Source organism: Bacillus rossius, chromosome 14 (genome assembly GCF_032445375.1).
Source record: "Bacillus rossius redtenbacheri isolate Brsri chromosome 14, Brsri_v3, whole genome shotgun sequence".
NCBI lineage: Eukaryota > Metazoa > Arthropoda > Insecta > Phasmatodea > Bacillidae > Bacillus > Bacillus rossius.
Genome location: NC_086341.1, coordinates 27,273,493 through 27,301,393, shown reverse-complemented (window position 1 = coordinate 27,301,393; position 27,901 = coordinate 27,273,493). Strand labels below are relative to the sequence as shown.

Genomic DNA, 27,901 nt, shown 5'->3' with positions numbered 1-27,901 from the left:
GCTGGATGGGATGGTGCGTTTCGTCAGCAGGCACTTGTATTTGTGAAATGGGGACTGGGCCTATCTGCCGCCGGCGGCCCGATGTAATTAACAACATAGATTATATTTAATACTTACTAACCATCATCAGACAGCATCAAGCACCAATTACACAATGTTTTGAGCGGGACAATATGGCGAAGGCGAGGTTAAAAAGAGACTTCATCTTTGTCACATCATGCCATCTCATGACATTTCTTAAATCCATCCCCCTTTGTTTATATTTTAACAATTGTCAACTTGAAAATACTCAATGCATCGTCATAGGTTATGATGAGGGTGGGAGGTAATATGTACATTTCGGTGTCGGGATGGCCTACGAATAAGCATGATACTTGGACTTTCGGTATAGTTCTAGGGGTACGATCTAAATCTACCTGACCCCTTTTAAATTTCTCATAAGTATAAATAATTAACAAGGCTAAGCTCAAAATTTTGAAATAAAATATTTTGCTTTTTTAGTACATAAAATAGACGAAAAAAATAATGTAATATTTTCATAAATAATTTTAAAGTACTTATTTTTGTTTGAAAAACAAAATATTGTGTGAGGGAATTTATAGATGTTGGTTGGCAATGTTGATGATTGTATTTACATTTGAAGCGGATGAATATAAGCATTTTTATTAATTATGAATATTATTTCTTCTAGAAAGACTAAAAAATAAATAATTGAGAAATATTTAGTGTTAAATACCAATGTTTTGTTCAGTTTTTATTCTATTTGCGTCAAGTGATTGAGTTAACATAGCCCTATTTTACATTGCGGATTCATTTTCGTTCACCTTGCGTATGCGTCAACACACCTGTAATGACTTACGTGATTTGTTGCATAGCGAGAAGTAAATTTCGATACGTTTGTATGTTGGTTGTATGTGTATGTGTGTGTATGCGTTTGTGACATCAAATTAAAATGGCGACGTTGAGTGTGATTTGGTTACAAACACTCGCGAGAGTGTAAGTGTGTAGTGTTGTCGTATTTTATACGTTTGTGTTCCAAAACGGAGCATAATAAATACTATGTCATGAAACGTTTTTAGTTTCAAAAATTTGTTCGTTTTGTTTCTTCCAGACTTGAAAACAGATAGTCAAACATAGCCCACCTGATGAATGTGTCAACTTTAACCTATGTCTGCTGTAATGTTGTGGTTTTGAAAGTAAATTTATTTTAAGAATGTTGTAAATATTTCAGAAAACTGTTAGTTTACTTATATGTGTGCGTTTCGTGGGTACTCATGTGTAAACATTCTTGTGCAAGACAATAACACTTCCTGTACAACCTGTACAGGTGGATTTTTTGTTTTGCGAATAAAAGAAGTTTTTTTAACGAATTATGGCCTTCAATGAGGTGAGTGATAAACATTTTATTTAGTATTTATGTTTTACGTCCTGTAAGTTAATTATTGAACTGTCACATTCATATGATGGCTGAGTTGTGATTTTCAGACGCATACACATGTTGGTTTAAAAGCGTGCAGTTATTCAATTTGATTATGTACTGATTATGTATTTGAGTTACGAACTGTTTGTGCAAATCAAATATAGTATGATATTATGATTTCTGGGGAATTGGGAATGGATCTAAAAAGAAAAACACCCATAGGTTTTTTTTTAACTACCAAGTAGATTTATTTCTACTGTGTGCGTTTTTGTTCAGCCTAATTGAGATCTTTCAGGAGCTATGAGCACAGTATCCTTAATGCTCAAAAATAAGATACAATATTGCTTGAGCTGTTGCTGAGGTACTAAGTGCATTTTGTCTGTTTTGCTATTTTACACTGAATGCATATTCTCCAATGCATACTGAAACATCAGTGATAAATTTACCTAATCTAATAATAATTGCTTTTAATAGGTAATTATTAACAAAGTGTCTTTAAAGGGAGAGAAGTTATTTGCAACATATGGAAAAGTTTGTGTAACTACCTATAGGAAAATAGCCAAAATAAAATGTTTCTTGGAGTTTTTCATATTAACTTAAAACCTTGGGTAATTTTAAAGGAAAACTTGTTTTAAAAATAAAAATAAAAATAGATTTTTTTTTTTTACTTGTTGACATGTAAAACATTCTCTAAGAGAGCATTGTGATACTTCAAGTCGTTAGGTTAGGCTGGGTTTATATATTACAATTACCTACTTTGATATTGTTAGAGTGGTTTGTTGAATTAGGTTAGTTACATTAAATTTTTTAAAAAAAATTAAAAAATTAGTTGTTTAGGTTACCTTACTCATCTTAACCAACTATCATTACTGTCCTTAAGTTTTTTAATGAAGCTTACCTAATATAACCAAAGGTTCACACAATTTTAGAGTAGTTTTAATGTACCTAACTTAAACTAACCACTCATTAAAACAGAAAACTATTGGTAAATTACTTGGAAGTATCTGGGTTTATAAACTATGTATGGAACACAAGAAACACGAGACAAAAATTTCAGTAATGATGTACTCAAATACTTGTTTATAAACTATGTAAGACACAAAAATTCAGCGCAATTATCTGCCAACTTTTGACTTCTTGCATTTCAGCTGGTGTTTCCGCCTTCCATTTTTGAAGTGAAGTGTTGATGAGAGAGACTCTAAGTGCAAGGAAGTCCATGATGTTTTCATTATAAACATAACAATTTTACTTTGTTTTTTGCATAATAAAAAAAATAGCATTAATTTTTTTTTTATTATTTCAAATGTGTTTATGATAAACATGAATTAAGTAAAAAGAAGCTCGGGAAAGAATTTTGTTTTCCACTGTTTTACAATTTTTCATTTGTAGGGTTGCTGATGCCTCGCAACTTTCGTGCTTTATAATTACAGAGGTTTTCTTGTGTTGGTTGTATGTTGTGTTGGTGTGCTCCTTGCATGGCTTATACACTTGGCCTTAGAGAATAATTGTAAAACATTTTTACTGAGTTTACCTTAGTAGTAGGTAGAATGAAAATTAAAAGTCTGCTGGTAATATGATTCATTGGAAACTTTAGAAGTTATGCAATATGTGCAGATCACGTTTACAGTCTTTAGATTTTTATTCAGTTAGTGGGGTTTGAAAGTTGTACATTAAATAATGGGGAAGAAGCCCTACAAAATTATTTGCCCATGATTCATTATTTTCTCTCGACGGTTAGTTTGTTGATATTGCTTTGTGCAATTGTAGCAAGCCCTGTTAAATAACATGTAGTTATTTTTATGTATTTTTTGGTTTTGTTACAACTGGGAAAACAGGTTTGAAAAGAATAGCCAAATTATAAAAATAAATTTTTATTACTAATATTTACATTATTGATTAAATTACAACACTGAAAATGTCTGTACTCAAATTAATCACTCTTTCATTTAGTCCACAGTTCACACTCCGCACTGGAGCTCGACTCGACATTAGCTCTCCCTACTGTTCGTCTCTTGCCACCCACCTCTGTCCCAATGCTTTGCCTCGCACTACTCACTCGTCCATCGCACACACAACACAGTCCCGATGCACCAGTCTCAGCACACAAAAGCCGTCGCTTGTTATCCGCTTTCGCTTACCAAGGGTCACTTGCCCTCTTCACTTCACTACCTCGGAGGCTGGCATCGCCATTTTCATAACCCTCAGCCCCCTTCTGAAATGGTCTTGCACCCCTTTGAAGTATCGTGTCATCAGGGTCAACTTGACACCTGAAGCTCCCAGAACGATGGTGTCCTAGTTATGTCTCTTCTTGCAGGCAGGGCTCTGGAAATGTGCTGAACCCTCCAGAGGTGCGGAGGGTTCATTGAGAAGGGGGGAGGAGATATGGGTAACAAAGAGTTGTGGCCAATCCGATCTAGGCATGCTGCAAAACTAATGGACCACGGGCTAACTGGCCGGCTGGCCCACTCCACGACCCCGCCTCCAGTATACTTGTAACAGTATACATATTTGTGTTAGAAATGCTAATGTTCATTGTGGAAAAGTATGTAATAGAAACATGATTTCCTGGTATAAAGGCAAATAGTAAAATTTTTCTATGATAAAGCATATTTTACCTCTGGTATCAGTAAAATAATGGTTACCCACTGGAGAATACTTTAAGATTGAAGAATTTTGCAAAATAATTAATAAATTGGTAGGAAATTTGACTTTTGAATTCTCACCATTGAACATTCATAACATACAATTTTATTCTCTGGTCCTGTCTGGAACTTAACATAGAGTGAAATTGAGAAGGCCAGCAATATAGCAATGGTGTCAGCACAGACTAAAATGAAGAAGTCAAGTATCTTAAAAAATGAATCACAAGGTGAGGAGTGGGGAAGAAATTTTTAAATCTACTCTGCGGTGTCAGAAACTACTCATATCAAATTAATACAACTAAAAACTGCTTATTTGTGTTGTGTTGTACACATTCTGCATAATCCTGTTTCTATTACTCAAGAAGGACGAAGAACTGCTTTAGATCAAGCACAGGCTAGCAAAGCCTTACGGATCTGAAAACAGTCTGCATTAAATTGAGAATTGTAGAGTTATTGCATTCTGATTCCATTCTTGAAATTTTCTTGGCTAGGAAAAAAAAGTAATCAAAGTTTTTAAATTTGTTAAGTATTGTTTAGTTTTAAAGTGAGTTAACGTTCAATTTTTGCCTTATGTTTTTGTCTTATATATTGAGTCACAAATATTGTTTTCTGAAGAGAAACATCAAAAAAATATTCTTAAAATGTTGTTCAAATTTACGTAGTACTGTACTGTTTACATAGCAATATAATTTATTAAAGTTTTACAGTCTTAGAATTTTTTTTAATTGTTAGTTCTTTGAAAAGTTTCACATTAAGGGTTAACAAAATGATTTGCTCCTGGGCCCTGAAATTCCCTCCTTTACGACAGGTGAGTCCAGACCTTCGGCTATTATGCAACAACCTAGTCTAACTATGTAAATGCAGGTTTAATCTAGCAATTTTTATTACATAGAGCATAAAAGGGTTGTACTGTGTAAGATTTAGCCTAGTAAACACTTTTGCCAGCCAATTCTAGAAATGTATTTGAAAGCACACTTTTGGCTTTTTTTCTGCTCTGGATCATTATTGGTCATTTTGAGTCCAGTATTCCTAAACCCACAGTGGTATCTGGTTTCTGGTGCCTGTTACACAAGTGTATAGTTGTGAGCAAACCTAACGTTCATTTGCCAAATTCATGTTTCTACGAGATATGTTTTTAATCATACAAATAAATTAATAATTTTTCTATCTTTTAAATGTGGAGAATGGATCATGATAATAATGAAAAAGCTCCAAAATAAACTTTTAACTATTTTAGAATTCACAAAACTTAAATTTCACATAGCCTTTTGCTATCTTGATATTTTGTTTTTTGATGCCTCACTTCAGTTCAGAGTGGTATATTTAATATAAACATATGGAGACTGCCCATATAATTCACGTGGAAATTATTTCAGAAAAAGTTTTAACATTATAACCAAAAAATTAATATTTTTTTTTGAAATAATACTTGATTATATTTTGTGTAACATTTGCCCATGTTTAATTTTGCTCAAATCATATATAGAAATCATAATATAGTTAAAAAAAATAGTACAATATTTAAAAAAGGTACCTAATGAAATTGGTTCACTGGGGACCTATTGGTAGTCATACTGTTTGCATTCTGCAATGAAACTCACAAAACAACATAATTTACCCAATAAGTGAATCCCCAACATTTCCGTAATAAAGAAAGCCAATTGCCTCGCATGTTTATATTGTAAATTATTCAAAATCCCTAGAGAAAAGTTATGGGATGGTTCATCACCAAATGCCATTGCCTATTCTATTCCTTATTCTTGTACGTATTTGTGTTGTGTATCTTGGTCACTGTCTCCACCCCTAGTGTTCTAGGGGTCACCGACCTTGACTTCTAGTCCTGAAATGTGAATTCCTAGTCCCACCTCGGACATGGGTGTGTTTGGTGGAGCTCCCACGAAGCCTCCTGCATGGTGGAGCCATTAATATCCTCAAAAATATTAATCTATCGCGTTGTCAACAAGGTAGAAAGCTATAAACAAAAAATATATATATACATTTAACCTTTTACTGTTAATATATAGCATACAAATACTATGTTATATGTTAACCCTTTTAAAAACAATCACTACAAAAAGAAAATTATTTGTAATTTTTAGGCATTATTAATGTCATGTCTTAAATGAAACTGCAATCAATAAAGACATTGAATTTACTTAAAATATGAATATTATAAAACCTAAACATTTAAGCAGTGCACCCCAAAGTTTTTACTTTTCTTGGGTCATGTTTCAGTGGTGCGACAGCGAAAAATTGCACTCAATATGAGCTGTTGGTTAACATGTACACACTCCTAATTTTTTGGTTGCCTTAGGCAGTTTTCTTTCATTAATTTATCATCAATATGAGCATACATTAATGCTATGGGACTTAGTCCATGTTAATTATGCATAATAAATACACAAAAATATATACATACCTAAGAACTAAAATTACACATATGGAATGCAAATACAATTTTTGTGCTGTAGTAGTATATCACTCTTTGCAGGTTGGAAACCTATATTAGTCTATTTGTCTTGGCCATGAGAGAAATAATCATAAACAAATTAATATTATAAAGTGATGTCTTCAGCACTATATCAGTAATTTGTTTTGTAGATTAAATATACCATCATAGGTGGTACATTTATATCATCTAATATTTTGGTTATGATTTCCAAGGGCATGTTCACTTTGTCACATCAAATGTACCTCATGACTGGCAATAATCTTTAATTTCTGATACAACTTTAAATAATTTTTTTTGCCATAATTTTTTTTCTCTGCATGTTTCAGTTAATTAATGTGTCTTTATGAAAAATCATAATGAAAATCTCTAATCTAGGTAGTTTGAAATAGCACTATTGCTGCCAAATTACATAATCTTCCTATAAAAAATATATTTTATACCATATTGTTTTGTAAAGAAATAATTATTTTGTTTATTTTTTATGTGACTTAAATTCTCAAAGACAGTGAGGTAATGCAAGATGGAAATACAATACAGGATGTACCAAAAATACACTTCAAACTGGCTACTCATGCAAGATATGTAGAGAAGGCAAAAAAATCAATGAACGTAGGGTCAATAATGCTTCTGTTTATTACTATATGTGTTACAGTGTTCAGAATGCACAGTGTACAGAATACCTGAAGGTATGGTTAGTTGTGTTATTGCTGATATAGTAAACAGAATGATTTCAGGATGAATTCTCATTGACATTTATGACTTAATTTTATGTTATAATACATATGTGCACTCAATTTTGACGCTTAATTTTAGATACAGGCTTTGCATGTGTGTAACAACATGTACTTGACATGAATCCTACATGTAGGCTTGTAGAAACCATGTTCCTTAAAATACTTGCAGCTTGGACACTCAAGGGAAATATCAGTATGTAAGGTAAATGCTGCTAATAAAATATTATTCTTTCATTCTTAGTTAAAATTATCTTCTCATGTATACAAATTATTTAAATTTTTATTGTATTTATTCACACTTTTCTTTTTAATTGGATATTGGGGACAGCTAAACTCATAATGCAGCTGGTAGCAGATAAATGAATTAAAATTTTTGGAACAATATTTGGTTCATATTATTTATTGTCATTTTACTACTGCATTTTTGTATAAACATTACTCTCCAGTATGTTTGTGCAAACTGGTACATACTAAAAAGGATTTACTGGATGCAATTAAATACAAAGTGTTTGCAAGTTTTTGCAGTTCTGAAAGACGATTAAAATAAATTAGTAGAAATTTTTACTGTATCTTTTACATGCTTGAGGGTTTGAATTTCCATGTCTTTTGTAACTATAAAGAGTATTTTTCATTAATAATGGCATGCCTCTATAACACAGATACTGAAAAGGAGTAAGTTCAAAAACATTCATCCTTACAACAATAACTTGTCTTTTTAACCTGATTCTGAGTAAGTACCCATATACTAGGTGTTTTTGAAAGGTAAGGTAGCAAAACTGAGTAATATAGTAAAATACGCTCTGTAATACATAATATTGTCATGTTTTTGATGTATTTACTGTTTTATGATATAAAATAGGTCATTCATTGTCGAAATGCTCTATTCACAAATTTTTTTAAAATGGGTTATTCTGGAGTGCAGATAAATTAATATCATATTTATCAGGAAAACCTATTTTTAATATTTGGTTACCTTTCGAACATTTTATTGAATTTTTATTTGTGAAAGGTAAGTTTCCCACAAAATTTTTTGCCGCCTTCATAAGTTATTCTTTACTTCCACCGTTCATTGCAAATATGTAAATGTATATTTTTATGATCAATGAAATTAATTATAATAAAATAAAATCCTACAGTAAATTAATTACAAATAATTATTTTTTTCCTTGCTCCTGCAGTTTCTAAAGCCTGCTGTACTTTATGTACATTTGGAAGAAAACAATTATTATCCTTCAAGTGAATTTGCATTTTGTACATATTCATTGATTTATTTGTATGTCAAATGCAAAAGTCACAAAATAGGATTAAGGTACAGAAAAAATTATAAGTAATTTATTATATCATTCTATTGAAATTATTATCACTCTAATATTAGATTTTGAATAAATCAGAGTAATTGATTTCACCTGCTATTAATTTAAGCAAGCTTCTAACATATATTTAGTTGTGAGAGTAAATTATCCAATTTAATGCAGTACAAAAATATACTTGTGTAATAAATGTAACAAACATGTCAGAATCAATAGATTATTTACAGTATGGGAAAGGAACCTTACTTTACATAATATAATATTGGTTATAAATATCTACATGCCTGAGGGTTGTTTTTTAAACACTCCAGCAACGAAAATTGTGCTATGAGTGGTCATGTTAAAATTTAATGTCCCGCCATTTTTCTAAATAACTCTCGTGAAGTCCATGGATTCCATGTTTCTCCATGAACCATTTTTTGTTGTTGCATGAAATACAATATTTAAAATGGAACACTGAGCTTCTATATAATTTACAATTGAACAGATTTCCACAACCACTACAAAGCCTTGTCGCTATCGCAAAATAATTTATTTGAAATGTTGTTTCCCCAAAATTTTCAAAGAAAGGTGTATAACAGCGACAAGTTTTTCAGTGGTTGTAGACGTTTGTTCAATTAAGCATCATCCAGATGTCCAGTAGTAGCTTGGCTTCTGGGTTGTAGCCGCGTCCTTGGCGAATAATTCACCGACGTTTCGGTCGACATTGCAGTCGTAATCATCAGGTAGCAGTTACCTACTGAGGTTCTTACAATTTTTTTCCTAACCTAACTAAATACTAAGTGTGTTGGGGAGGGTTCCGGGTTAGGGAGGGAGACTAAGTGCGTCTCAGGCAGAAGCCCATACGCTCTAAACATGCAGGGGTTAGCCATGCAGGAGGGGTAGCATGCATCGTGTGCTAGGAGGGGATTGGCCAGCCATGGCAGCGATTTGCGCCATGACTAACTTCCCTCACTGACTATACTAGACTAAAACTAGATAATTTGAACCCAGGTAAAACCTGCATAGACACAGGGAAAACCCTGGGCTCTGACATGTGGGATGAAAAAATTCCATGCATTAAAATCAAGCAGGATGCTTACGGGAGACAGAAGGATGGATCTGGAAGAAGAGTTGGACAGAGTAGAAAAGAGTCTACCATGCAGGGGGTTAGGGGCTCGGACATTGCTGTCCGCATTGGTTGGGATGGCACTGGTTGTTTCGGGGGCGACTTTAGTCGTTTCCCACCGGGCTGCCAGCCAGCCCAGAGGTTCTTACCGCCGTTTCCTCATATGCTCGGCCGGGAGCGTGTGACAGCGATACCGGGAACTATTACGTTCCCATAACTCGCTATGTGGTCGCCAATATAAATAGTGCAACCCCGTCACTTTGATCGAATCATTGGAAACGTCGGCGGGGCGCGATGTGTGTGATTTTAAGATTAAAGGTGGCTCACGGTCCAGAAGAAGTAAAATAGCTGTCGCATGTTGCTTGGCTCTATTTTTAATAGTGTAGGTGTCAGGCGGGGGGAGGTCACCCTTTCCCCTCAGTTAGTTGGCTAACTGATGCATGAGAGTGTCGTGATGTCTGTATTTAGAGGCGTGTGGAGTGTGCGCAAAAATGGCCTAATTAATTTCGTTGTGTGAGTGTAGTGTATAGCTCCAAGGCCGCACATACCCGGCTGACCAAGCAGGCATATCATCGTGTAAGTTTACCGATGTGTAGGAGAAATTACATAGATTAGTAAACACCTGGCCGCCTTAAGGACCGAACTATTGCGTTCCAGTATAGTTCGGTCAAAGTTAGGCTAAACCAGTATTGCTGTAGTTAGCCCCCAGGCTGTTGTCGTCTAAACCTGAAAAATAGAGAGTGAAATTAGTAAATGAATGTCATCCTATTCTATTATTGTTCGAGCAGAGAGATGCCCTCGTCCAGTGGTTTTTTTTTTTTTTTTTTTTTTTCGCAATTCAAAAACCCATGCCTTCCGAAACGCGGCCGGCACTGGAGGTGAAGCCTCCCAGGCGGGTCTCGCCCTTCAGGCATACGGAGTCAGCCCTAACACACAGGCAGTGGACCGCTGCATGGGTCAAAACCTACACCTGCATGCTTCGGACCATTTCGAATTAGCAAGAAAATGAAAGTTACATTAATGAATTAATTAATAATGGCTGGGGAAAACAACTAGCAAGGACTAGTGGAGGAGGTGGGGGAAGGAAAGATTTGGTAATTAAAGGAATTTGGGCCTGCGGTCGAGTTGTCGCTGGTTTATAATTAGAGCCCCGCTGGGTCAAAGGTAGTGTTGACGCAATAAAATAGAGCCCCGCTGGGCCAAAAGTAGTGTTGACGCAATGTTTACGAGTCCTGGGCATGTCAATCATTGGCTAGTCCAATGTTGATTATTTGCACCGCAGGACGTAGACAGGCACATCGGGGCCAGAGAGAAACGTCTGCTATGTTTGCTAAGTTGCCCTGCGTACATGGGATGTGTGGATTCTAGTATAACCTGGCTTAGGCAAGTCGCGGTTTTTTAAACTGTCGCTGTGCAGCTGGGTCGTAGTCCGGAAGTGAATTCATATAAGTATTGGCATGTTCAGGGAGCTGGCCATAAAAAGACCTGTTTTGCCGTTTTATATATTCCTCTACATATTCTACTTTGAGTAGCTGGTGTACTTCTAGTGTGCTGGTGTACCAGCCGCAATCTGCAATGGCTCTAAGAAATTTATTTTGAGTGACCTGTACTTTATCGATATGGCATTTTGCTGCATAGCCCCAGATTTCGCAAGCATATAATAATTGAGGGCGAACTATTTGTAAATACAGCTGTAATTTTTTCTTTCTAGGAAATTGGGGGGCCTTAAACATTGAGTATAGGCTGCGCAAAGTGCCTCGCGCAAACTGTGTCACCTTAGTGGTGTGAACTTTCCAGGTGAGCCTGGTATCTAGAGTTAAACCTAAATATCTAGCCGATTTAACAAATGGTATGGCTTGATTAAAAAATTTTAATTCGCGGTCGGGGGCGGTGTATTTTTTAGTTAAAATTAAAGTTGTGGACTTGGCTCCATTTATTTTAATGCGCCAGCGAGTGTACCATTGTTCGAGTGAGGTAAGCTGCCTCTGAACTTTGGTTAAAGCAAACTTCAAATTCGGGGATTGATATATTATTGCAGTGTCGTCTGCATATAATTGCACGTGGGCATGTTCCCGCGGGATGTCGGCTGTGTAAACATTATAGAAAAAGGGTGAGAGTGGGGACCCCTGCGGCACACCTGCTGTCAGCTCCCGAGTGGATGATTTCGCCCCCTCTATTGATACAAAAAATTTTCGACGCCATAAATAGTGGGCCACCAGATGAATATACGTGTCTGGAAAGTTAAATGTAATTAATTTTTGAATTAAGCCAGGTATCCAAACTTTGTCGAAAGCTTTTTCCGCGTCTAGCATCGTTGCGACAGTAAATTTCGCTCGTGAGTTAAAACCGTCAGTGGCCTTTTCAATGAGCTTAATTAGGGGGTGAGAGGTAGAGTGGCCCCTTCTAAAACCAAATTGGTTATCTGGAATGACTTCGTGTTCGTCCGAATGGTGTTGAAGTCGTTTGAGTAAAATTTTTTCGAAAATTTTACTCATGCTATTTAGGAGGCTAATAGGTCGCCTGTTTTGTGGTAGTGACGCATTTTTTCCCGGTTTCGGAATGGTGATAACTTTAGCTAGTTTCCATGACGCTGGGTAGGATTTAAGAATTTATTATTTTAAGAAAGTATTGTATAGCCTGAAATGATAATTTCTTTAAAGTATCAAAATTTATTCCGTCAGGTCCGCCTGCTTTATTTTTTGGTCGCGAGTGAATAGCTTCTAAGAGCTCTTTAATTGTTACGAGTTCCGGCTCGGCTTGTGGAACGATTTGTAAATAGTTATTAACAGCTACTGTCGTGGTCCTAGTAAACTGAGGCTCGTTTATGTCCTCGTTTGGTGAAAATTGTTTTTCAAAAATGTCTGCTATAGCATTTGCTTTATCTATCGCGTCATATTTAATGCCCGCGTTTGTAACAATGGCCGGTGTGGAGATAAATTTATTTTTCCCTCGTAAATTGCGTGTGAGCCGCCACATTTGCCGAGGTTGAGTTGCGCACTCTGTTATTAAGTTTCCGTATTTTTCTATTTTTAAATCTTTAAGTTTTCGCGAGACTTGAGCTTTAAGGCGATTGTATTCAGTCCTAGCTTGCGGTGTTCTCGTTCGTTGATAAGTGTTGCGCGCCTGCCGTTTTAATACGATTAGCATGTCTACATCTGGGTAATTTATTCGCGTAAATTCTCTTTTATTCACGATTTTCGTGTGTTTTTTGCGCACGTCTGTAATTGTATCGGTGAAAAGTTTTACGTGAGTTTCGAGCTCATCTGCTGTGTCTATCGCTGGAGTTTCTGTAAAAGTTAATTCCAGGTCTTCGCGAAATTTGTCCCAGTCGGGAATACCAAAAGTGCGGCTAAATATCGCTGCGCAAAATTGAGCATTAAAAGTTAATTGAATAAGTACCGGAAAATGGTCTGAGTCAAGCTCATCTAATTTTTCTGAAATAACCTGCGCACCTGGTATGTTTGTAAGAGCTATATCTAATATGTCAGGCATGCCACCATTCGTTGGATAGCAAGTTGGCGAGCCTGGAGCAAAAATTTCGTAATTATTTGCTACCGAATGATCTAATAATTTTCTGCCTGCTGGGTTAGTATTTTTGCATCCCCAGTCTTCGTTTTTGCTGTTTAAATCGCCTGCGATGAAAAAGTGTTGCTGTGGATTAATTAATTTATTTAAATCCCTAGAAAGTAGTGGCTTATCTGGGGGTTTATATACTGCCGACATGCAGACATGCGCATTTTTATTACGAATATTTATGCTGGTGGCCTCTAGGTGCTCTAAGCCAGTTATTTCTATCGGATGGTGATGAATCCCGTGTTTAATTAATATAGCTGTGCCGCCCCCACGAGTGGCGCGGTCAGTGCGGTAAGTGGTGTAACCACAAATATTAAATCGATGATGCGGTGATAGGTGAGTCTCGGTAATGAATGCCACATCAATCCCATATATTACAAGGCACTGTTCCAACTCGTACGACCGAAGGCGGAGACCACATGCATTAAAGTTTAGGAGTTGTAGTGTTTTCCCCATGTTTACTGCCATTTACTGGAGCACTGTCGCGAGTGCTTCCAATAGAATGGTTTGGCGGTATTTAATGCTCTCGGTGGAGCGGATGCGTGCGTAATACGGTTCGAGTGCCTTCACTAAATTCCAATAATCGCACATGCGCAAGATCTCTGCGAGTTCCGCGAGGCTAGTGATATTATTATTTGGCTGTGCTTCTGGCGCGGTTTCTGTTCTATGCTGCTGGCTCTTCTCGACGCGAGCCTGCACGATTTCCGTTGCCGTGCGCCGCGGTGCGCTTACGCCTGACGTAGCTGCCGCGTATGACGTGGAAGCTACTGCCTGTGTTTGATTTATGCCCGGTTGGCTGGCCTGCTCGCTGGGCCGTGCGTTTCGCGGACTGCGCTCTGTTGTTGTTGTTGTTGCCCGGTGCACTTGTTCCCTGGTGGGCGCGGGGGGAGGGGGGAAACTTTCCCGCGTCGGTGCGGCCGGCTGTGCTCGCGAGGCTGTGCGCGCAGCTTTCTGTGCTGCCTGTTCCGCGGCGGCCTGTCTCCGCGACTCTACGATCTTCAAAAACGCGGGGCACTGTCGCCAGGCCGCGGTGTGGCCTGTCTCTTTACAGTTCGAGCACACCTTTGGTGCCTCCTCTGGGACTGGGCATTCGCTGCGGGGATGCGAACCCGCGCACCTGATGCATTTAGGTACTTCTGAACAGTTTCCGGTGGTGTGTCCGAAGGAACTACACCTCTTACAGAGCGGGACGTCTTCCGCGCGAGTCGTGTACCGCTCAATCTTTATACCACTTGTGTAGTATAGTTGTTTGACGGCGTAGATGTCGTGCGCGCTAGGTGCCACGCACACCACGAATGACGGTGTTGGCTCGAAAAACTCTTGCCCTGAGTTGCGGTCTGTTAGCCGCCGACTGAGCTGTTTGATGAAATTTACTTTAAACCCGAGCGCGGTGAGCTCCTCAGAAATCGCATCAACCGGCGTGAATTTACTCAAATTCTTTATCACTACTTTTTCCCCTCGCTCGCTGGGCTGGGAGAAAGTGTGGAAAGGCACATCGTTTGCCTTAAACCAAGCGGTCGCTTTGTCTTGGTCCAATTTGCCATCAACAGTTATGCGCACTTCTTGACGCTTCGTCAGCGTCATTCGGTTTTTGATGCCGAGTCGCGCGAAGGCAGGGCCCAAGCTGCCGATTGCCTGACTGTTGCGGATTACGAATGGTACGCGTTTGTAGCGCGGAGCCTCGTCAGTCGGTGTCCGTTGTTGCGGTGTCGGTACCGCTTGTGACGCATCGCTATTACGAGTGGTATATAGGGAAGCGGCTACTCAGAATCCGGCGCGAGCAGCACAAAATACCTCTAGCCTGGGCGGAGTTTAGCCTTGGAGGAGTGGCCTACTAGGAGCGCGTCCTGGCGAAATGATGTCGGTGGAGGGGATAGACTCGGTTTACCCTCCCTCACTCCGTGGTCATTCCCTCCTCATGACGGCGCGGTACGGGTCGGGATGTCTCGACAGCATTGCTACCTGCCTGCCTGCCTTCCCCGTAGGAGCGGAGCGCCGCGCGAGCTAACAGTGGCTACACACGTTTCATTCAACTCAAATGTCAAATAACGCGAAAAGTATGTTTATCGTAATGGTAGCATATTTTTTACGCGTGTTTAGTAGTTCATAAGTAAAAAAAAAGATAAAATGCATTACTTTGTTTTTGCTAAAAACACCAACTTTTACATGAAATGGGAAAAGTGACATTACATCGTAATTTTCGAAGTCACGTGGATATTAAACGTTACATATCCTCCAAGAAACATTAACTTACCTTATTCTGCAAACAAATCTTGCCGAAGTTAAATATATTTCCCGAATCGATGTTATGTATTTTTTATAACTCGCATCTGTCAATGATAGTTGTAAAAGCGTTTCGAAATACATACATCTTATGTATTATTTAAAAAAAAAAGTGTTCGTGACTTTATAAGATGGAAAAATCTCCTTTATAATTGTTTCACTTGTGTCATGGCAATGAGTTATCATGCAGGTAGCATATATTTTATTTGGACGTGGTAGAAAAAGGCACTATACAAGAAATCGTTACATAATTACACATTAAAAAACATGTATTTATTTCACATGTAATTCATACATTTTGTTTCACACCAATAGACAATGTTCATTATGTTATAAAAGACAAAGAAATTTAAAAAGAGCACTATAAATTAAACCAACGTGCGCACGATTTACTTCCAAGAAAGACAAATTAAAAAAAAACTGTACGGTATAATAGACATTTCAAACACAAATATTTTTACATCACAAATTTTTTTTCAAAACTGTTTGCAGAAAAGTCCAACAATCTTAAAAGTATGTAGATGGCCTTTAGAGAGGTACTTAAGAGAAACAAATGCTTAAATAGAAATAATTTTACAAATCCGATACAGTAAACGACAACAGATTATTTAAACAAGTTTAGTAGAAATACACACAAATTGGTTTTACCTGTGACGCACAAAAAATGTACATAAGCTTTATATTTTTAACTAGACAGGCATTTATACTATTTGATTTAATGCACACACACTTTTAAAACAACAAAACACAGAATTTAATTTTGCTTACCACTGAAGCAAAATATTTTTATGGTCGCTATTATACATTATTTAACGAAATTTATTTCGTTTCTCCTTTTTGTTAGGACTTACAAGACAAGAAGTTTATGCATACCGAACACTCTTTTTAGGAAATTCTCTTGTTTCTCATTTACAAATTTTACAAATTTCTCAATTGGCTGCCAAATGAATTATTTCCTTCAAACTAAGTAACAGTTACGACCACCTCAGTATTTATTCAGCTAAACAAGCAATGTCTTCTATAATTTTGAAGCACCATTGCTCACTTGAGCATTTAACCATTCTGGAAAGATTAACTCAGCTTTAAAACTTACATTATAGGTAAGACATTTTATTTTTTTACATGTCCAAAATAATTACGGTAATGATTCTATAGGTAGGCACTGAACGTGACCACACGGCCTATACTTTCTTATGCACATGTAGGTGCTGGCATACTAAAAATGAAGGTTCATGGAAACAATGAGCAAGAATAATTTCCAGTATGAAAGGTGACAGTTTATGAAGCTAAGTGAGCAGGCGACTTAGATTGATAAATCAAACAGGTCACTATAAAAATTAGTTTGAATGATTATCCAAGACCAACATTTTCTTGAAAGTTCTGCAAAAGCTTGAAAAATGTTCACGTTTAATGTAATCAGGGTGTAATATTCGGTTTTGTTTCGGACTATCTTCGTTTTCCCATGCATTTTATCTTATGGCTTCTGATAGCCTCTGTTATGTGCGGTGGATCCCGAATTTCCATATTTCTTGTGTGTCTAGGATCAACTAATTCCGGAAGAACGCATAGTGTGTAAAATAAAACGAGTTTTGGCTCCATTTTTTCTTTCCAGAATGTGTCGTCTCTGAAAATTTCCAATAGGTACTTTTAATTTCTTTTGGCTCGAAGTACAGATGCCTAACTAGCAAATATCCCTTCTGGTTATGTGAAGCTGATTCTGGACTTGATAGAAATATTCATGATCTTTTTTAAATGAAATGACAGTAGGACTTTCTTCAGAATATTTCAAATACTTTATTTTGCCTTCTCGCATGGCTTCATTTATGTCCATTCCATATGCCGAAGCAGGACACTTAATTTCTACGAGACGGCCTTCGCCAACAAGGACATCGGATGTTGCGGCAAGAAATGGGTGTTCTTGGTCAATAAAAAGACCAGCTTTACTTATATTAATTTTTTCCTGGTCTTCTAGCTGTTTGATAACTATTTCTTCGGACTGCCTGCCATGTTGTACTGATGGAACATTAAGTATGTCATGAGAGTATATTATGGCTCTTACTAGGTTCTAGCAGGTTGTTGTTGGCTTCAAATAGGTTCAAACGTTTTATTACAAAAATTCTAAATCAGCGATAAATGTTTGTTCTAAATACCTCTCTTTCCTGTTGAATACTGCTCATTTCATACGTCATTTTATTAAGTTTTCAACGATGTTGTTTTCTATGATGATGGTGTCAGACACTTCCGTGGACCAATGAAAAACACCGGCTTCCGTTTCCAGCAGTTGGATTGGTGGCTGAAGTTTGGCGTACGATTTGGTGACTGTCCTGCAAAGATTAAAACAAAATATATTTGTGACATGTCGAGTATCAAAATTCCAAAAGTAACGAAATTTCCTATTTTGGCTCTAATATTTGAGTACAATTTTATAGTTGTGTGTTCCGCTCAAAATGTTGATGAATTTCTCTTTAAAGGTAGTGACATATTCAGTTAATTCTATAATCCTGCCTATAAACACTACCACTGTTCGCAAACTAATCAGTAAGTGTGGGATATGATGTAAGAGAGTTTTATTGTACACTAATATGACAAGTCTAATTCCAGAATGTAAGTACAGAACGAGATACGGGCATACACATGCATGCACGTACAAACTTGCATAGAAACAAGTAACATTCAAAAACAAGAAATGCCTACGTGGAACAATAATAATTTATGTCATCATATATTTACTGAATGTTTTGTTTGCAGGAGAGCCATATTGTATATCGTCCTTTACTAGAAAGCCTACAAGGGGAAAATTTTTCGCACTCAATATTTTTTATAAGGAAACATGGAAAATCACCCAATGACGCAGTTGAATATTACAACATACAGCAGTAAGGATTCCTGGCATTTTTCCAGCCAAGCGGCTACCACAAGTAACAATAATTTGTTGATAGTCGAACGCATTTGTAAACTGAGACACGCTCAAACAAGGGAAATGAGGTGGGGGATGAAGAAACTGTCTTTTGGAACCGAACACAGTGAGTCATCAATAGCTTGCCTTCCATTCTCGCAATTATTCCCCCACCCTCATAACTTCGCCCATACTGATTTATTTAATTATCTTTCGGCTTGTTTTATAATAGCACTAGTATTTTTCACATCACATGGACTTTTCTAGGACTGGATTAATGCCCTATTAGTTCACTTTTTAAAATTACTAATTGAAATTGATAATCGATGACGTATGTATGGTCGTCAAGCCATAATAACTTCCAATGACTTACATACAAAAGTAATAACGAGTATCTAACTTTTCTTTAATCTGTCCGTAACACTAGGCGTATATATATTATTTTCCTAAAACAAATCCATAGAAGTTAATTACTGGACTGAAAATTATTTATATGAAAAATTTAAGCCTTTCATTAGACTCCGAACGTAATAAAATGCTAATTCTAAATGTTATCGTTAAATACAGTTCGCAGTTTGTGTAGTATAAAGCACTGGCTACTTACTCCTCATCAGGATTCAGAACCATATTTTCATTCTCTGCGTTGCTTTATCTTGGTAAAGAAAAATGAGCCGTCAAGTTAGCCGTTTGGGGATCAGTTACTGTGCTGCACCATATTCTTCAACTCTTCGGATTTTTCTAAAAAATTTAATGCATTGTACAAACTAATTTGTAACATATGTTTCTTAAAATAGTTTTTAGCCGGGTTTGGAATTCTCCGGTGTTCTTTTACATTAATAAAAGAAAAATTAATATCGGTATCGCTATATCTTACCTTTGTTTCTGGTACTCCATCAGAGCTGTTGCTCTTCTTTTCTTCCGTTTCGCACTTAAATAAAGTCGCCCTAACTTACCGATTCGTTTGTCTTGCTTTTTTTTCATGCGTACCGACTAACAGATAATTGCGTCTTTTTTATATTATGCGAAAGCTCACAAACAGCATTAACGAACCATTGAACGAATCAACAGACTTAAAAATCTTGTACAATGTAGGTTGCTACCGAGTGAAGATTCTTTTCAAGCTACTCGCCATGATAGTCCAGGAAAGATATGAAAAAAACATGGACAAATTGCAAGAAAAGTTTTTTTTACATCAAAATTCACAGAAAAATTCGTAGAATAACATATCCAAAATCCACCGAAATCCACTTTCTTTTGGTAACTTTTTTCCGGGTTTTGTTCCGGAAAAACGCGAAATAAAATAATAACTCAAAAACGGTGCATCTGACGACAAAACCTGTAGAGACAAAAATTAAAGAACATTATCTTTTCCATAACATATCCAAAGTTCAAGAAAATCATCTTATAAATTCTGCTTCGTTTTCCGGGATTAGTCCCGGAAAAAATATTAAAAATGAAATAAATCGAAAATTGTGCACTTTACAGTATAATGGGTTAGGAAAAAGATAAAGTAAACAATGTTTTTCATAATATATGAGAATTTAACACAGATCAACATTTAATTGTTTTTTTTTTGTTTTCCAGGAAATGTTCCGGAAAAAATTTATCTAAAGAAAAAAAAACGGAAACCGTGCACCGTACTTCAAAATAAATCGTGAATTAAATTAAGGGCAACAAAATTGCATTATATAATTGACCTTTATCAAAATGTGCTTAAAATTTATGTACTATTGTCCTGGTATATGTAGTTACTATTTATACGATTGAATTCCCATTCCCTTGTACTGAGTGATTTTATGTATCCATGTGTTATAACTCTGCAAACGATAAAATATATAAAATTAAATTAAATATGTCATTGACGGAGGATATTTACTTCATCAGTTACCTTGGTCCCATACTGCAACATACAACGAGATCGCTCAGCTGTACGTGAGTTTCATCTTGAAAAATTATGGATTAGCAACTACTGTATTTGATGGATATGGGAAAACTCACAGTACTAAAGACACAGCACATATTAGAAGAGCAAGAGGTAATGCATCACCTGTAGTTGAATTCACAGGAGAAATGCAGCTATCACTCCGTAAAGATATGTTTTTTTTTTGAACGAGCGAAATAAAGGACAATTTTTAAGGTTATTAGCAATACATGTACGCGAAGAAAATGTCCTGTTGTCGAAGCACCAGGTGATGCAGATATTTACATTGTCCAAGAAGCTTTAAATGTGCAAAAGAACAATTGACAATAGTTATAGGAACAGACACAGATTTACTTGTCCTTTTACTCTAATATTTTGGCTCACAATCACATAACTGTTTGTGTTTAAAAAGTGAACAAAGGCAGAAGAAAACATATCACATTAAGGAGCTAAAGCTGAAGCTCGGTGATGAAATTTGTAGTAATATTCTTTTCTGTCATGCATTCATGGGATGTGACACGACATCACACATCTATGGTATAAAGGGGAAAATATTGGATCTTCTCCAGAATGACAGTGCCTTCAGGCAACTTGCGAAAGTATTTTCAGATAGCATTCCCAGTGTGTCAAAAGAAGACACTGTAAAATCGGCAGAACAGCTGTAGTACGCCTGTACAATGGGTCAAGAAGTGACACTTTCGACACTTTGCGTTGTAAAGTGTTAAGTGAGAATGCAGCTACTAGTTCTAAATGTGTACAACCAGAACAGTTACCTCCAACTAGTGCTTCAGCTCGTTTCCATTTCTTAAGGGTTTTCTATCAGATACAAGAATGGAAGGGAATTAAGATGAATCCAGAAGAATGGGGATGGAGACAATTTGCCAATTTCGACAGACAAGCCAACAGTTATGGAATGCCTTTTGAAGGTAATCAGGTGCACTTGCAACGAAGATGGTTGCGGTGCATCCAACTGCAGTTGTAGGAAACACGGCATCCCATGTTCTTCGGCTTGTGGAAACTGTCATGGATCAACCTGTAAAAACCGGCGCGAATTACCTCCCGAGGACTGCAATTACTGTGACGGCTTTTTAGGTAGGGTGTTCCTACATATCCATGCAAATTAGCCTGTTTTCCTAACCAAATACAATGATATTTAATGCTGTGACCTTATACTTGTAATATACCATTTTGTTCAGAAAAATATAATCTTTTCCAATATAGATTCAAATTTTCATTTTTCTCATCGAATAACTAGAAAATTATCAACAAATTGCTTGTTTTTACCATTTTTTTAAATATATTTTGCGTCACGATTTCCAAAATATAAAACTATATTGGAAAAACTGCATTACTTTTCTCGTCAGATTAATAATCTGGAAGCTGTAGCTATCATAATTCTCGAGAAAATAGGCTAGTAGTGGACGCATGTATAACTGGTTTTAAAAATGGGTATATAACGCTCTTAAACAGGATGATTCTATTAAATAACATTTCGAGCTGATATGCAGGTTATTTTCCGAATTTTTGGATCAGTTTAACATTAATAGAAATATAAAATCACGCTGATGTTTGTTTAGGTAACCTATATTTTAAATTAAAGTACTTATGTATGTTACCTAATGCATATTTATTCAGTATTGTGTGTTACAGAGTGCATCCCAATGTGTGTATATTTTTCTATTTCTTCTCGATACAGGTCACTGGAAATCTTGTGTAAATTTAATTGTATGATATGTTTTGTGAGAATGGACGTGTCAAATTTTTCTTTCAAACAATAAGCAGTTGAAATGAGTCTGATTTTTTTTTGGTAGATTTCAAAAACGTTTTAACACATCACTAACTGAAAAAGGAATATAATTTAAGTGACTTTAAAATACTTGTATATTATGGAAATTAAATATAGTTCGGATCCGACAATTTTACATGGGATACAATGCTTTCTGTTATTTTGCCTACATATTCAATACTTTTTCCGTGGCCGATCACAAAATAAAATCTATATACCAGATTTCAGTGAATTTAGGATCTGGTATAGGAAATCTTGTGTGCTTCTGTTTGTCCCACCGAAACTTTTTCAATACGATGTTCCGTTTTCGTTTTATTGAATTTTTAAAGATTTTCCAGGACGAGTCACAAAAAAAACTCTTTACATATGTAAATATATATTTATATATATGAGCAGATTTTGTTGAAATGAAATTATATTTAATACAAAAAAGTCTTTAATTTTAGTCACGAATTTCTTTGACGTACGATACGTTTTCGTTTTGTCCTTTTTTTTTTCAGGAAATTTTCTGGAAAACCAAAAACCTATTTTGTGTTTATTTTTGTGAATTTGCAATATACTATGAAAATCGTTGTTTACTTTAACTTTGTCCTGAAACATGCTGTAAAATGCGCCATTTTCAATTTATTTCAATATTTTAGGTTTTTCCGTGACGAATTCCAGAAAACAAAACAGTAGTTATTAATGAATGTTTGTAAAATTTTGATATGTTATGGTAAATTTGGCTCTCTTTAATTTTAGTGTCTATACCTTTCTTCGTAGAACGCACCGTTTTACAGTTATTAATTTATTCCGCATTTTTCCGGGACAAATCCCGGGAAAAACGTTACCAAAATAAAGTGGATTTCGGTGGATTTTGGATATGTTATTCTACAAATTTGTCTGCAAATTTTGATATAGTAAAACCTTTTCTCGCAATTTGTCCATAAATCGACCCCTTTTTCTCATAAAATGCCTGGACTATGAATCCTTTAGAGAAATGGTGTTGCTGTGAAGCGGGAGGAGGAAGAAGGGAGGAGGAGGTTTATCACCGTTACAGATCAGCACTTCCCCTACCGCGGGCGACGTTGAGGCGTGTCAGTGTCATCCCCACCCTGCTCGTCTTCCCGGAGCTTGGCGTCAACTTTCCCGTCGAGCAGCACAAGGCAGACACTAAAAATGCCAAATTAGCCAGTTTTCCTAACCAAATACACAGATATTTAATGCTGTGACCTTATACTTTTAATATACCATTTTATTCAGAAAAATATAATCTTTTCCAATATAGATTCAAATTTTCATTTTTCTCATCGAATAACTAGAAATTCGTCAACGAATTTCTTGTTTTTACCATTTTTTTAAATATATTTTGCGTCACGATTTCCAAAATATAAAACTATATTGGAAAAACTGCATTACTTTTCTCGTCAGATTAATAATCTGAAAGCTGTAGCTATCATAATTCTCGAGAAAATAGGCTAGTAGTGGACGCATGTATAACTGGTTTTAAAAAGGGGTATATACCACTCTTAAGCCTGCGTTGTCTACGCTCAACAGTGATGAAGCCACTGTTGTCGTCCTCGGTTGTGGTGGGCTGGAGCCCTGACGGTTTTTTAGACTGAACAGAGTGTTCAGTCTCTGAGTCGCTGCCCTCATGCGTGCGCTTCGTCGCGGTGCCGACCTCCATCTCCTCGTCGCTACTACTCATCGCAAGTAGGTGCCCCGCCTTGAAAAAAGCAGGGCACACAACAGGCGTATCGTCCGACCTAACTAGCGTGGTATTCCTATCTGTTCGCCGCGTCCTAGCTACCTATCGAACCTAGCACCTTACGCACTGGCCACTGACCTGAGCTTCCTTTTTAGGAACGCCAGGCTAGGCAAAGAGAGAGGCTGACCCTTCTCCGACCAGCACGCGGTAAAGAATGTGAGGTTCTTACAAGTTATCCTGCCTCTATATACTCTCGCCTGAAAAGGTGCTTCCCGATTGGCTGCAGCTGTGGACCAATCAGAGCCTTCTTTTCTTCTGGTTGGCTGGGCTGTTTTGCTAATCAGGGGCGTCTGATGTTGGATGTGGAGCTATGTTTTAAGGATTTCTAAAGAGTGGGGTTCATATTTTGCTTAATTTGTAGCCATCTTCTCTATTAATGTTTGCTAGGTGTTTTGATATTTCTACCGATTCTCGAATTTATCTTTTCTTGTATTGTCGGATGTTGGATATGGTGGTAGGTAACTGCTCACTGATGATGGCGACTGCAATGTCGACCAAAACGTCGGTGAATTATTTGCCAAGGACGCGGCTACAACCTAGAAGCCAAGCTACTTCAGACAATGGCCGTGAAAGCCTGCGAACATCAGATGTCCAGTGTTCCAACTTAAAAACGTTCTGAATTATTCTATATATAGTTACGTCCATCACACATTCACTGACTGTAATGCTGTGAGATAGCGCCTGCCTGCAGAATGCCTGCGTGCGACGGGAAGTCGCCCACAGGAGTCTGCAGGTAGCCGCACTTGCTGTTTTACACACAGCAACACTTTCATATTTTATATATTTGAAGACGTGCATTTGAATTTATCACCAAAAGATGGGGTCAGAATTTAAAGAACAGCTTTAATTTTTATTTAACTTGTGAGATTTTAATCGTTCTTTTACTTTTCTAATTTGAATAATTAACTTCGCGAATTAAGTAAATATTCAATTTACCTCTGTAAATCAATTTTGATTACGCGAGTATGTCAGTATAATTCATTAAATATTATTGAATGAGACAATTCACACGCAATGAAGTTATTCAAGAGGTTATTCATTAAAAACTATTTTTTGTCAAATACTTTTTTTATCATTATATATATCGGAAATAATTTTCATTTGCTCAGTTTTATAATAAATTGAAAATATTTCGTGTATATTAAATTGTTATTTTATATTAATGATTTTTCAACGGGTGCCTTGCCCTTAGGCGTCTTACAACTAACTAGTATGTAATAAACCAGGTAATCAGCTCCAATTTCAAAGGCTTATAAGTTTTGGAAACCATCATAAGTCGTATGGATATGTTTTAATTTACATTTTTCATAATGAACCTGCTGCTGAGGTTCGTCAGTCGAATTCCAGCTCATTCTGTATATGGTGTTTTGACACGCATTGCGGTGTTATTGCGGTTCCGTCGAAATGATTGTATTATTCTAACCTAATTGGCGTTGTGGGTAGAAAAGGGGGAGGGGGCAGGGCCCTCTTGCTTGTGTTTGCAGAACCGTAACTGTGAAACGTAATAATAACAGCTAAACTATGTTTTAAGGAAAACATTCTGAACATCATATATTTATCCACTTGTTGCACGCATATAGGTCTGATCGGCCTAGTAGTTTTAACTTGAGTTTTACACTGCATACATGTCGGATTATCATTACGATCATTATAACGGAAAAATAAATTCCCTACGACGGATAAAATTTTTTTTTTTCTTTTGTCATGTCTGTACATTCTCACTCACAATTTCCGTTAACATACCCCCTCCCCTTTAAGTGCAAGTGGTGGTGCAGGGTTTTCCAACTGAACTTCGCTCCCCTCCCCCCCTCTACGATTGCTCTTCTAGGGAATCCTACAGACTTGCGCCCCTCGTCTACTAGGGCGATATTGCTCCTGCAGGACGGCAAGCAGTGAACCTATCGTAGCTATACACATTATCTGATCTTAATAGCACTTTAAAATATTTTCTGTCTTTGTTGCGGAAGGAAAAAAAAGGGGGAGGGTAGCAAAATTTTTAATGTTTTCTAAATGTGACCATTTAATAGTTTAATTATAATTATTTAGTTTGTGTTCTTTGAACACATTCTGGCAAACTCTGTGATACAGTCGGCTTGGACATGGATGATAATGAAATAAACATTATAATAAATTAAAAAAACTGCAGAATACAATGTGGAAAAAAAAAAGTGAAAAACCTATTTGTTTCAGCCATTGATGTTTTAGGAAGACTGTAATTTATTACTCGTGTGCGAATCTGTTAAGGGGCCCGCCTAGTCAGGGGTGTATATGGGTTATTAAAGCTGGATAGGTGCGAACCTCGCTGGTACTTCTAGCGCGGTGTCGCCTCTAAGCGCAATGCTTTTTACTGGCGTGCTGTCTTCTCGTCGTGAATTGGCCAACTGTGAGATTTCAGCGGCAACCATAACATTGTACGGCGGAGAAATGAAGATAAGGTGTAATGCAAGTCCCTCTAGTGCTATTTAGAATTTCTGTACCGGGCGCTTCGTGTCTAAAAATTATTCTGAAAACATGCGTTTATTTAGCCATTTTCACTCTCCTAAAAATAGTTTAATGACAAAATGCGGAAACAGAACTACCCATCCGTCCTCAACGTATTCTTAGATGCTTTTCGTAAAGAGAACCCAGTCGGATGTTTTGAGCAGTTCAGGATTCACGTTGTTTCTTCGGAAGCTCTGCACACCGTATAGGCGAGGCCTTGGAAAAGTTGATCACGTGGGGGTAGAGCTGGACTCTGGCGCTCGTGACTGACGTAGTTTGGGCACGCGTACAACCACTACGTCAACGATAAGACGTGATTTATGACCAGCCATCGGTAAGCAAAGACGTGTGTTTCCAAGTTAGCGGATTTCAGGCATTAACTGTCGCACCGGATTCGGTTTATCACCACCTCGGGAGTTTTTTTTTATCGGCCAAGGGGGGGAGGGGGGTGACAACGGCTCGATTAGATAATTGTAATGAAGCTGCATATTTTTCGTTTATCGGTAGAGATAGCGCTTTTCATCGTTCCCCCCCCCCCCCCCTTCTCACCACGCGCGAGGCACCGCTGCGACAGTCGCGGTCGGTAGTTGGTCGGCGCTGGTCGCAGCCCACGTGACCCGCGTGACCCGCGATATGCCGTCCAATGGCAGCTCGACGGAACCTCTGGGTGGCCGTGCGCTGCTGCAAGACCAGCGGCTGGAGGTGAGGCGCAGCGCTCTTCACATGATGGCCAGAATATTGTCACCCTGTCGCCCTGCAAAACATGTTTTTTTTTGACGTGACAACGTCTAATGAATGGATGAACGCCGGCTGCACGCACGAAAGTGTCCCGTTACGTACATTGTCCCGTTACGCTCATTGTACGCTTGCGCCGCATCTATCTCTCTTCCACTCGATTGGAAGAACCATCGATTTGACTTTTTCGAGCCACATTAAACTTGAAACACTCCCATTCGTTTCCTACTTTTCTTATCATCGTCCTATCATTAACAGAATAACACAGATTGGAAGAAGTTAAATAGCAAACATGTATACAAGTTATAGTTAAAATAATCTCTTCGTTAAAGTAATAAACATATTTGAATTAATGAGTGCAAATAAAAGTAAATATATCAATTAAATTGTATATTTCATTTCACTCCTTCTTTGTATCCATACAAAATAGTGATAATTCAATAAAAATAATTCAATTTTATTCATAAAAGTATGCAATCATTTCATGAATGTTTTGTTATGATGATGTAACGTTAAACTATCGTCCGTAAACCGACTTTACAGACAACCAATTTTTTATAGATGGAAAAATCTTTCAAAGACACCGCCTTGAGGGATGATGCATGATGGTCGGTAGTGTAGGATTTCCACCCACTAAAAAAAAACCCTCTCCTCCACTTTCCCAAGTATCGTAGGGGAGACTGGCCTGGAATCGCGTTATCATTACTTCAACCCAGTCATTGTTGCGTCAAGCGACGTTCGCTCCTGTTTCACTGGTCTCTCTCTCTCTCAGATATTTTTTTTCCTTTGAGAAATGCACCGCACGTAGGCAGC

The 27,901-nt window shown here is 37.2% G+C and overlaps 1 protein-coding gene across 4 annotated transcripts in view; it reads left to right on the top strand.

The window, feature by feature from the left end:
- Nucleotides 1-614: 614 nt before the first annotated feature.
- Nucleotides 615-27,901, top strand: part of LOC134538740 (serine/threonine-protein kinase 26) — a 473,430-nt gene continuing 446,143 nt past the window's right edge. For 2 of the 4 annotated variants that reach the window (XM_063380212.1, XM_063380210.1), the window contains exon 1: nucleotides 26,931-27,055. In XM_063380212.1, the coding sequence (XP_063236282.1) occupies nucleotides 26,987-27,055 (69 nt within the window). In that variant the 5' untranslated portion in view covers nucleotides 26,931-26,986. Of the gene's footprint in view, nucleotides 1,388-26,930; nucleotides 27,056-27,901 lie in introns of those variants that run through there. The other 2 variants (XM_063380213.1, XM_063380214.1) reach the window with 2 other exon arrangements.